The sequence below is a fragment of the Hypanus sabinus genome, chromosome 10 (genome assembly GCF_030144855.1).
Source record: "Hypanus sabinus isolate sHypSab1 chromosome 10, sHypSab1.hap1, whole genome shotgun sequence".
In the NCBI taxonomy this organism is placed as follows: Eukaryota; Metazoa; Chordata; class Chondrichthyes; order Myliobatiformes; family Dasyatidae; genus Hypanus; species Hypanus sabinus.
This window is the reverse complement of record NC_082715.1, coordinates 90,199,136-90,212,327: the sequence shown is the minus strand read 5'-3', so window position 1 is coordinate 90,212,327 and position 13,192 is coordinate 90,199,136. Positions and strand designations below refer to the sequence as shown.

Here is a 13,192-nt window from a genome sequence, read left to right as displayed (position 1 = left end):
GACCCATTAACATTGTTGATTTACAAAATATTCTTTGGATCCAAGTCCATAGCTCCCTGAAAGTTGTTGCACAGGAGGATAGGGTGATAAAGTGTACGGAATGCTTCCCTTCTGCACTCTCTCCAATGGTATGGGCTTGATATATTAAATGCCCCCCTTTTATGGTAAAAGGGATAGAAAAATATGTTTTACAACTTAATATTAAATGAGTACCAGAGTATCAGTAGCCCATTATAGTTCTCTCTTGAAATTAATTGGCTTTTCTAATAAACAGAACTTTGAGTGAGATTTGGTACAGAAAGTTGAAATATTCTTTCATCCAGTTTGACAGAATGTGATATACCGTACAGGAATCTGAAGTAGAAAACATTCCAATACTTATGAACTCCAGCTAGTGATTATTGAAAAGGGAATGATGAATATGAGAATGGGACAAGTGAATCAAGTTTCACTCTGCTCAGGCCAATATTGACTGGTTAAATCAAACAGTCCGTTTCCATGCTGCAAACTTATATAAACTGTGTTTCCCTAATTTGAAATTAAAAGTTTACACGAGTAAAGGACAAACAGCATACTTACTCGAAGTGCATGATGTTCCTTTGCTAACAACGCTGAAATCTCTTCTTGCAGTGACACAATCTCTAAAAACTGTGCCCAAAGAGCCATCAACAAAGAACAAAGTTGTGCAAGATCCATGTTCACCCACTCTGGTAGCTCATCAGGATTTTCCACTTTTTGCTGGAATTTCAAGATATATATTGTGAGCCTTAACAGATAATTTAAAAAAGAAAACATGAACTTTGAAAAATAACATATTCATTGGTTCACAGAACTGCAGCCCTACTTAATGGGGAAATAGATCACTTTTATTTTCTCACATTCTTCTACAATTACCATTCTTTCCAGTCAAACAAACTTCATTTTGCAGGTGAAGTAATTCACAAAAAGAAAAGCAGATTAATTTACCTCACTATTCTCTAATAAGCTGACAATGCAATCCATACACAAATGTAAAAATGTGAATGCATTCGATATTAATACAAAAATAATCAAGAGAAAATCTGCAGATGCTGAAAATCGAAGCCACACACACATCAAATGCTGGAGGAACTAAGCAGCCAGGCACCATCAATGGAAAAGAATATAGTTGACGTTTCTGGCCAAGACACTGCATTAAGACTGATGAAGGCTCTTGGCCCGAAACATCAACTGCTCTCTTTTCCATAGATGCTACCTGGCCTGTTGAGTTCCTCCAGCATTTTGTATGTGTTACTTAATACAAAGATACTTTTATTTGGAATTAAAACATTTAAATTGAAATTACTGTCTTTATTGATGAAGATGAAGAGTAAGCCAATAAAAAAATGCTTATTTAGGTTTATTCTACATTTTTACATAATTCATTGAAGTTTTATTGAATTCTGTTGCTCTTTCTTTCGTAAACACCGATAAATTTGCTACAATAATTCTGCAATGTAGTTTGTAATTCTGAAGCTGCCATTACATATTCACACATCAGAAAGCACATATATTAGAAAATTCAAGTATTATGTATGACATACATGTTTTTTTATTCAATTGATCTAGAAATACATATTTTTCATCGTATTTAAGACTATAATACATTTTCCAGTTTCTCAGATAGAAACATAGAAGCATAGAAAACCTACAGCACAATACAGGCCCTTCGGCCCACAAAGCTGTGCCGCAATATGTCCTTATTTTAGAAATTATCTCAGGTTACCCACAGCCCTCTATTTTTCTGAGCTCCATGTACCTATCCAGGAGTATCTTAAAAGACCCTATCGTATCCACCTCCACCACCATCACTGACAGCCCATTCCATGCACTCTTTACTCTCTGCATAAAAACTTACCCTGACATCTCCTCTGTACCTACTTCCAAGCACCTTAAAACGGTGCCCTCTCATGCTAGCCATTCCAGCTCTGAGAAAAAGCCTCTGACCATTCACACAATCATTGCCTCTTATCATCTTACACACCTCTATCAGGTCACCTCTCATCCTCCGTCACTTCAAGGACAAAAGGCTGAGTTCAATCAACCTATTCTCATAAGCCATGCTCCCCAATCCAGGCAACATCCTTGTAAATCTCTTCTGTACCCTTTTTATAGTTTCCACATCCTTCCTATAGTGAGGTGACCAGAACTGAGCACAGTACTCCAAGTGGGGTCTAACCAGGGTCCTATATAGCTACAACATTACCTCTCAGCTCCTAAACTCAAAACTCACGACTGAAGGCCAATGCACAATATGCTTTCTTAACCAGTGTCAACTTGCGCAGTAGCTTTGAGTGTCCTATGGACTCGCACCCCAAGATCCCTGACCCTCCACACTGCCAAGAGTCTTATCATGAATACCATATTCTGTCATTATATTTGACCTACCAAAGTGAACCACCTCACACTTATCTTGGTTGAACTCTATCTGCCAGTTCTCAGCCCAGTTTTGCATCCTATCAATGTCCCGCTGTAACCTCTGACAGCTCTCCACACTATCCACAACTCTGACAGCCCTCCATACTATCTACAACCCTCACACTATCCATTATCGCTATTCTACACACTATCCACCAGATCTAGTAAAAAAAAATTACAACCTTTTAAAGCTGATAGAATATAACTTTTCCCATTACAATATATGTAATAAGTCTGACTTAAATGTTGGAGTGTAGGTTTGGATCTCTCCTGTACATCTACAAGTGCTGCAGTGAGTTAGGACTGAACTTCTATAGCTTTAAGATCTGTGTAAAATAATAGTTTTACACCAGCTACTTGATATCAAGACTTAAAAAGTCATGTTGACCTACTTTCACAGTGTAAATCTTGTGACTGAAAAATGACAGAAAACACTGCAGATTAAGGAAATCTGAAATCCAAAAGGAAAATGCTGAAAAATACTCAGCAGGTCAGGCAACAGCTGTGGAAAGAGAAATGGTCAACATTTTGACTCTGTGATTCTTCATCAGAAATAAGAACAACAGACATAAAAGTTAGCTTTCAGTAGAAGGTAAGGGAGGGTTATATAGAACAAGGGGAATAGCTTAAAGGCAGTAGGTACCAGCACTTAAGTTCTAGCTGGTCTGCATAACACCTTGTTGAATAGCAAGATTGGGGAAACCTGTCTGGCAGGTCAGTCTTGGTGAAGCAGACTGTATTTTTCATTTTCTCTTTTCTTCTCATTAACATATTACACACACCAAGCAGCTTCTGAGCTGGTAAATGTCATTGTAAGACCACTTCAACCCTTCCTCTCACAGATGTTCGCTCTCCTAGTTTCTATCCCACTGAAAACTACATTGTATCTTTCTTTCTAACTTGGCCATGGACAGTCCAAAGCCCAGCAGTGAAAGGAGGAGGGTTAGGCATGGAACCAGCAACCCCATCCCGTAGAATTCCAGTGCTACAGAAATGCCAACAGAATCTACCAAGACCTCATCCCTGGGAGAGTAAGGACCTTTGCTTAGATGATGTATAGATGGGCTACACCAGCACTGAAAGATTGGCCCAGGACAGATGTCCCTGGTGAGCTGTTGTCGGCAACCTATGCCCCAGGAGGGGTGATGGGCATAAGAAGGCAAATTTTTCTTTCTCTTAACTTTGACATTGAGTCACAGGCCTAAAAAATTGAGTGTTTCTTTTTCCATAGTTGCTGCCTGACCTGAAGTATTGTGGCATTTTTCATTATTACTTCAGATTTTTTGCATCTGCTTATTTTCATTTTTGGTTATTAGACTTACACTCTTCATTAATAAATACAAAATATTCTCTCAGGGCAGACCTATTCTATAGTTCAAAACAAACACAAATAATAATAAAAGCAAAGGACAACCTCTTCAAAAGATTTTAGTTTGTGAAACTGAGACAATAATGTCTGCCAGGTCAAAGCTGATTGTATTAGGCACGTACCTTTATCTGTTTACAAAGATCTGCAAGTCTAGCATCAACATCAATCTTCTCTGAAAAATAAAGCCTACATTAAAATGCAATTAACTATTCGAAAAGCAAACACCATAAAAAAAATGTTAAGATGTATGTTAAGATTTGATTATTGGAATTCAAAACAAATCTTTAAAATGCATTTTAAGAGATTCACACAATTTTCTCTCAATTTGATCATTGATTGCATTGTAATGTACTTTTTAAAATCAAATTAATTATTCTGGAACAAAATCATCTACAGAAGACGATGAAGATTTACTGTGAGAAGTTACATAGACATACCTATTAAGGCGTCCCTCTGCGCTCTTGGATATTTTCTTCTGAGAAGTCGTTCATAAAGGACCTGCATGTTGGTCATGGCTAGTCATAGGATTGTACACATGTGCTTGTTACTTAACCTCTTTTAAAACTACACCCTATCAATTTGTCTAAAGATTAGTTATGGAATTGCAACACTCAAATTGAACCACCACAGTCAAAGCTTTCAGCACTTAAAATTTATTATGTGAGCTTGAGCTATCGTTCTTGTAATATCAAAGCCAAGCAAAAGATTAGCAGACATATATAAACAAGAATTTATTAGTTCAGTGTTTTTCTGTTAAGGATTCTCACAACAGTACACTCAGCAAATATTCACTGTAATACAGTTCTCTAAAATATACAACAACATATAAATGGACACATTATAGAGGTTTGAGAAAGCCAGCAGCCATAAACCATGCAAAGAGTATTAGAAATTAGACCCTAAGACATTCTTTTTGAATTCACAATTAATTAAAAGGGTAATTGAAAATGGTAGTATTAGCCATAATAAAATCAACAATAAATTTCCGTGTAGTTCATGGAACTGAAGTCACTAATAAACTACGATTTCAAACAACATTTCAAAGTTGCATGCTCCTTTAAAATTTACAGCCTGTTGCTTATAGGTTAAGGGGTAATTTTTATTGAAAAAGATCACATCCTATTGTTCAGACAGTGCTGAAAGAGGTTTCACTTGGTGATGTGTGTAAAAAGACATAGTAAATGTCTGTCATGAAAAGATAAATTATTCTTCTTCCTGGAGTCTAGCCAAATACCACTTCTATCCATAAAACAAAGTGTTCATCATATGTCAGCTCATCTCAATCTTCCTTGCCTGAGCTTTGCAATGAGGAGAGTTTGATGCCAAGACTGTGAAGTATTTGGCTTTCTGCTCCACTGTTGCACTCAGCACAGAGTTGAGGAAAAGCACCCAAAGAACTGAGATGGACTTCACAATCAGCCCCTCAATTACTCATCAGCCATGGTTGATATATTGTATGTTATGCAGCTCCATTTATTTGAATAGAACTATCAACATTGATTTAAACATGTAAATGCTTTCTTGTTTTATATTAAGAATTACAAATTCATAGACTGTACAGTATAAAAACTGGCCCATCAGCCCACCTTGTTCATGCTGACCTCTTTGCCCATCTATTCTTAGGTTACCTGCCTGCATTTAGAATTGAATTTGTTTGTCTTGCCTATTTAAATATCTGTCTAATGCCTCTTAAACAAAATAAATGTATCCGATGATGCCATCTTTCTGGCACTTAATGACTTTAATTAGGCTTATATTATTTAAATGCATTTTTACATATTCATAATTTGAAATATATTGAAAAGCAGCTCAGAAAGATTTTAAATGTCACTTGATAATCAACTAAAACAGTTAACAATATCTTTAACAACAGTAAGTTGTCAAAAGATCACAAAGGCAGTTCAGGTGTGGATCCTCCAAGTGAGTCACAGATGCCAGTCAGAACCCATTCATCTTCCTGAGATGACTACTGAAATGTGGTTTGAAGGAGATTTGCGCAAGTGGGGCAACAAAAGATAAATGCAATAAAGCCTGCATCGATACACAAAGATGAGTGAGTGACAGCCAAAAGTAAGGATGAATTAAGTTTTTTTTAAGTACATGAAAACATTTCGGCAAAATATAATGAATATCGCAAATCTGCAACATCAACAGAAATTGATTTAAATATTCACAGACATGTAGAACCTGAGGACAAAGAAACAGTTAACATTTCTGGCCAGTGTAAAAAGACAAGGCTATTTTATGAAGGTGCAAAAGGATCAAGCAACAAAAACAATGCCTAATACAGGGTTGGATGAAGAGGTAATAGGCTGAAATACTGCCCAAATTAAGGAAGATGGTTCACCATCTCCAATGTTGTCCACAGACTCGTTTTCAATTATTTGTCAAGATGTGGCAAGGCCACCAATGTTTACCCATTCCTAATCGTTTTGAAAAGGTGATGGTAAGTTGCTTTTTGAACTGTTTCCAACCTTCTGGTAGTATCTACCAGAATTTAGTCACAGCAAAACTGAACAATGAAGAATGCTCAGGATGATGTAATTGATAATGTTCCTATATAGCTGCTTCCCTTCTTCTGGGTGGAAGAGGTCATAATTTGGAAAATGTTGTTGGATTGGTATTGTGCTGAACTACTGAAGCAGATAGCATTTATTGCAACTTCCATGTAAAGGTAATAGAGGGAATTAGAGGCACGATACTGGGGTTTGATGGATAGGGTAACAATTAATTTGGCTTGTTTCTCCCGGATAATATTGAACTTCTTGAGTATTATTGGAGCTGCTCCTGATTTGTGCTTTATAGATAGTGGAAAGGCTTTAGGGTGTTCTGACTTGCTCAAGAGACACACATTTATTTATGTGGCTGGTCCAGTTGGGCTCTTGGCCAATATTCTTCCCTTGAAAGATTAAGGTGAGAAAATCAACTACGATTAAAGTTAGGCGGTTAGTGATGGTCAATGCCTAGTACTTCAACAGCACAAGTAGTGTCTGTCACTTATCAGCCACTTCTCTATATTACACATGGTCTCATTGTATAAAATCAAAGACTGCATCATTTGCTGATGAGCTACAAATGGAAATAAAGAATATTCAGTCCATACCTCCATACAGAAAGTCTGTCATTGAGGAAAGATCTTAAAAGAAATTTGTCCTGCAAAACTCCTGTAATATAGCCTTTGCAGGCTTTAGAATGGAAAACTACCCACACTGGTAGCACAATGCCTTCTCTATGCTACCAGGGTATTTAGACAATGGGACAAACAACTCTTCAGCCAAGTCAGGTTGAAGAATCTATAATCAGCCATGAAGACTTTAAACTGAATAAAACAAATTGTGACATGTAATTCAAAATAAAATCAAATGCATAAAAAGCAAAACCCTGTAAGTGGTTTAGCGTTATATCCCATAGGGTGTTGATTTGTAACAGCACCTGATGGTCCTCCTACCCAAATTCTTACTGGTATGTGCACACTCTTCTTTTAAAATAAGATAACCACTTGGGCTCGGCATTGTGCATTGCTATGCCGAACACCTGGTGCCGGTCCTTGGCCTTGCTAACTCTGCGCCCACCCAGTCTGGGCAGGGTAATTGAGAGAAAACATAGAAAACCTACAGCACGATACAGGCCCTTCAGCCCACAATGCTGTGCCGAACATGTCCCTACATTAGAAATTACCTAGGGTTACCCACAGCACTCTACTTTTCTGAGCTCCACGTACCTATCAAGGAGTCCCTATCGTATCCACCTCCACCACTCTCGCCAGCAACCCATTCCATGCACTCACCACTGTCCGTGTAAAAAACTTACCCCGACATCTCCTCTGTACCTACTTCCAAGTAGCTTAAAACTGTGCCCTCTCATGATAGCCATTTCAGCTCTAGGAAAAAGCCTCTGACTACCCTCAAGATCAATCATCTTACACACCTCTATCAGGTCACCTCTCATCCTCCATTGCTCCAAGGAGAAAAGGCCGAGTTCACTCAGTCTATTCATAAGACATGTTCCCCAATCCAGGCAACAGGCTTGTAAATCTACTCTGCACCCTTTCCCTGGTTTCCACATCCTTCCTGTAGTGAGGCGACCAGAATTGAGCACAGTACTCTGTGGAGTCTGACCAGAGTCCTATATAGCTGCAACATTACCTCTCAGCTCCTAAACTCAATCCCATGATTAATGAAGACCAATGCTCTGTGTGCCTTCTTAACCACAGAATCAAAGAGCATAGCAGCTTTGAGTGTCCTATGGACTCGCCCCCAAGATCTCTCTGATCCTCCACACTGCCAAGAGTCTTACCACTAATACTATATTCTGTCATCATATTTGACCTACCAAAATGAACCACCTTACACTTACCTGGGTTGAACTCCATCTGCCACTTCTCAACCCAGTTTTGCATCCTATTGATGTCCCGCTGCACCCTCTGATAACCCACCACACTATCCACAACACCCACAACCTTTGTGTCATCAGCAAATTTACTAACCAAACCCTTTACTTCCTCATCCAGGTCATTTATAAAAAATCACAAAGAGAAGGGGAGGTCTCAGAACAGATCCCTGAAGCACACTACTGGTCACTGAACTCCATGAAGAAAATTACTCTGCCTTCTGTGGGCAATCCACAAAGCAATGTCCTCTTGAATCCCATGCCTCCTAACTTTCTCAATAAGCCTTGCATGGGGTACCTTATCAAATGTCTTGCTGAAATCCATATACACTACATCTACTGCTCTACCTTCATCACATTTAGTCACATTCTCAAAAAATTCAATCAGGCTTGTAAGGCACAACCTGCCTTTGACAAAACTATGCTGACTATTCCTAATCATATTATGCCTCTCTAAATGTTCATAAATCTTGCCTCTCAGGATCTTTTCATCAACTTACCAGCTACTGAAGTAAAACCCACTGGCTGATAATTTCCTGGGCTGTCTCTACTCCCTTTCTTGAATAAGGGAACAACATCCACAACCCTCCAATCCTCCAGAACCTCTCCTGTCCCCATTGATGATGCAAAGATCATCAGCAGAGGCTCAGCAATCTCCTCCCTCATCTCCCACAGTAGCCTAGTGTACATCTCATCTGGTCCCAGTAACTTACCCAACTTGACACTTTCCAAAAGCTCCAGCACATCCTCTTTCTTAATATCTATATGCTCAAGCTTTTCAGTTTGCTGTAAGTCATCCCTACAATTGCCAAGATCCTTTTCCGCAGTGAATACTGAAGGAAAGTATTAATTAAATACCTCTGCTCTCTCCTTCAGTTCCATATACATTTTTCCACTGTCATAATGATTGGTCCTATTCCCTCACGCCTTATCCTCCTGCTCTTCACATACTTCTGGGATGCCTTGGGGTTTTCCTTAATCCTGTCCACCAAGGCCTTCTCATGGCCCCTTCTGGCTCTCTTAATTTCATTCTTGAGCTCTTTCCTGCTAGCCTTATAATCTTCTAGAACTCTAACATTACCTAGTTTTTTGAACTTTTCATTAAGCTCTTCTTTTCTTCCTGACTAGACTTATAACAGCCTTTGTACACCATTGTTCCTGTACCCTACCATCCTTTCCATGTCGCATTGCAACGTACCTACTTAGAACTCCACATAAATATTCCCTGAACATTTGGCACATTTCTGCCATACATTTCCCTTAGAACATCTGTTCCCAATTTATGCTTCTAAATTCCTGCCTGATAGCCTAATATTTCCCCTTACTCCAATTAAATGTTTTCCCAACTTGTCTGTTCCTACCCCTCTCCAATGCTATAGTAAAGGAGATAGAATTGTGATCACTATCTCCAAAATGCTCTCCCACTGAGAGATCTGACACCTGACCAGGTTCATTTCCCAATACCAGATTAAGACCAGCCTCTCCTCTTGTAGGCTTATTTACATATTGTGTCGAGAAACCTTCGTGAACACACCTAACAAACTTCACCCCATCTACACCCCTTGCTCCAGGGAGATGCCAATCAATACTTAGGAAATTAAAATCTCCCACCACGATAGGCCTGTTATTATTACACCTTTCCAGAATATGTCTCCCTATCTGCTCCTCAATGTCTCTGTTACTATTGAGTGGTCAATAAGAAACACCCAGTAGAACACACATACTTCAAACCTTGAAGAGGATGGATTTCAGCAGCAGAAGACCATGAACATATACTCAGTGGCTACTTTATTAGGTACAGGAGGTACCAAGTAAAGTGACCACTGAGTGTATACAGACTGCTTTTATACTTGTTTCCATTAACATCACATTCCTCACAGTATATCTGAAAAACTGAGTGAGTGAATTAATAATGTAAAAAGAGGTTTAAAAATAAAGTTTAAAAGAGTTAAGAAATTAGACAGCAACAAGAGAGGATTAAATAATGTTAAAATAGATAAATGAGTAATTTCAAAGGAATCAAGAATTATGGGGTCCGGGAAGGGAACAGTAGCCAAGAACAGAAATGTCATAGTGATTGACAGAGAGGTACTGTGTTCCTATCATGTTCTACAAAGGGTAAAGATCAGGAATTTCCTATTGTAGCTCCTGAGGACAATGACACCTTTCCATGCATTAACTCTATAGGTTATTATTGAGTGTCCTATCATTCTAAGTTCAGAAGTTTAGCTTTCTCACATTACAACCACAGTAATAGTGGTTTAGTTGCACACAAGAAAAAATCTGCAGATGCTGGAAATCTGAGCAACACACACACAAAATGCTGGAGACACTCAGCAGGCAAGGCAGCATCTATGGGAAAAAGTACAGTTGACTTTTCGGGCCAAAACCCTTCAGCAGGACCCAGTTTCTGAATCGAGAGAAATAGGATGGCATACAGTACTGTGCAAAAGTCTTAGGTATATATAGCTAGGGTGCCTAAGACTTTTGTACAGTACTGCATTTGACAACATGCAGGTGCAGGCACACTTAACCCTGATAAACCAGGCAAGGTCATTTGATTCCAAACAATTGCTTTAATAATCATTACAGCAGATCTCTCTGCTGCTTTCTGTTCCCTCCTCTTTCCCTATGATCCCCCTCTCCCTGCCCCCTTTTGCACACTCAGCCCACAATGGAGACCTATATCAGAATTGTTTATCATCACTCACGTCATGAAATTATCTTTTGCAGCATCAGTATAGTGTAATAGACAAAATTACTACTGTACTTTGTGAATGTCTTGGGTTCCCTAGATATAAATATATGTCTAATACCTTTGCTCAGTACTGTATGTTTGAGGCAACTTTGCTAGTTCTCCCAACACACCCATCCCAAAATTTGGAGTGAAACAAGGGTACTTTGAAGAGAGCTGTTCAGTTGTTGATGTGGATGCTGAAGGATACCCTCTGTTCTGGAACAGGTTCAAGAAAGTCATCATGCAACTGCTGCCAGCATGCAGATTTTGTGGTTGAACATCTCCAGGAATGGTAGGATTGTTCCTATCACCAGTATTCGATCACTACAGGACTTCTTCCACATTCAAGTTTTTACAGCAACAGCTTTTTCTGCCTGTTCCTCTTGTGAGTTCATTTTCGATCATGAGTGGCCCTACCCCAGAAGTGTGGACTTCAGACCATATGAAGCACCATGGCAGGCTTTCCGGAGTTCAGAGTCCAATTCTGGTGCCATTCTGCAAAAAGTCGCTGTACATCCTTCTTGTGGAATGCAGGAGTTTTCCATGATGTCCTCCTACAGTCCAAAGATGTACTGGGTAGGTTAGTTAGTTATTGTAAATTGTCCTGTGATTAGGTTAGGGTCTGTTAGGGGCTGCTGGAAGTGCAAAGGGTGCAAAGGGCTGGAAGAACCAATGCCACATTGTATTGCTAAAAATAAAAACAATATTTCTGTGTCTTTGAGACTTCTCCATTATGATAAAACAACCACTTCCTCGTAATGTATCATGTGGAAGTCTTCAATGCAGACTGAAAGTTTACCAATATTGAAGTTTATTTAAAATTCATACATGGACAATCAATAATATCTTGTCATGTCCAAAACTGGAGATAGTTCCCAATTATTTTATACATGTTTCTGGAGTTTTTGGAAAAAGTCTTAGATTTAACCTTAAGTTTTTACATCAAGGCTAGAATGCCATCAGAATTTCACGGTTGTAACAGGAGCTTCCTGAGATGGCAACATTTAGTAATAACTTGTTTTGAATGAAATGTAATTAATTATGAGAAACCAGGATTCAGGGTGCTGTAATAGAAACTGTTTTCTCATGTTTGTGTCCTGAACATTTAAACTTTACCAGATTATTTTTCTTTGAATGTGAATAGATAGTATTGTTTAAGAAGTATACAGAACTATATTCAATTTAATTAGACAAATGATTTTAAAATGATATAATATCCAAGTCAACCTCTAAAACGGAAAACTACTGTATGAATAAACATTTAAGTTTCAGGTTTGATTCATTTATTGCTGAGGATAGTTTTTGTTTCCCTGCATGAACTCCAAGTAGCATTCACTTCAACTATTAAAGTAGAACACTAGTAAAGTTAGCACAAGATATTTCTAGCTGTGTTTACTTCCTGGAAGCAAAACACTGCACCAAGTTTTGAAGAGTAATATCAAATCCATATTTCCAACTGAATCAATCCAACTGATTGTGCCAGAAGGTGAAATTAATGACTAACAAACTAAAACTATTTAGCTAACTTTATAAACAAGGCACACTTTAAATGCCTTCACATTTCTGTCTTGTTCTGATAGTAATGCTTTTCACTAGACTGTGATTGTGGGATATTTTAACTTTCCACACATAGACTGGGAAGCCCATACTGTAAAAGGGATGGATGGTTTGGAGTTTGTAAAATGTGTGCAGGATAGTTTTTTGCAGCAATACATAGAGGTACCGACTAGAAAAAGGGCAGTGTTGGATTTTTTGTTAGGGAATGAAATAGGTTAGGTGATGGTGGTATGTGCTGGAGAGCACTTTGGGTCCAGTGATCACAATGTCATTAGTTTCACTATAACTTTGGAGAAGGATTGGACTGGACCCAGGGTTGAGATTTTTGATTGGAGAAAGGCTGACTTTGAGGAGATGTGAAAGGATTTGGAAGGAGCGGATTGGGACAAATTGTTTTATGGGAAGGATGTAAAAGAGAAATGGTGAAATTTTGAGGGTACAGAGTCTTTATGTTCCTGTTAGGTTGAAAGGAAAGGTTAAAGGTTTGAGAGAGCCATGGTTTTCAAGAGATATTGGAAACTTAGTTAGGAAAAAGAGAGATATCTACAATAAATATAGGCAGCATGGAGTAAATGAGGTGCACGAGGAATACAAAGAATGTAAGAAGAATCTTAAGAAAGAAATTAGAAAGGCTAAAAGAAGATATGAGGTTGCTTTGGCAAGTAAGGTGAAAATAAATCCAAAGGGTTTCTACAGTTATATTA

The 13,192-nt window shown here is 38.4% G+C and overlaps 1 protein-coding gene across 3 annotated transcripts in view; it reads right to left on the bottom strand.

The window, feature by feature from the left end:
* The window catches only part of fam135a (family with sequence similarity 135 member A), a 130,933-nt gene that overhangs the window by 55,056 nt on the left and 62,685 nt on the right, over positions 1-13,192 (bottom strand). For 2 of the 3 annotated variants that reach the window (XM_059982298.1, XM_059982297.1), the window contains 3 exons: positions 4,243-4,320; positions 3,928-3,977; positions 580-738 (listed from right to left, as the gene is read on the bottom strand). In XM_059982298.1, coding sequence (XP_059838281.1) covers positions 580-738; positions 3,928-3,977; positions 4,243-4,320 — 287 coding nt within the window. The remainder of the gene's footprint in view (positions 1-579; positions 739-3,927; positions 3,978-4,242; positions 4,321-13,192) is intronic. The other variant, XM_059982299.1, reaches the window with a different exon arrangement.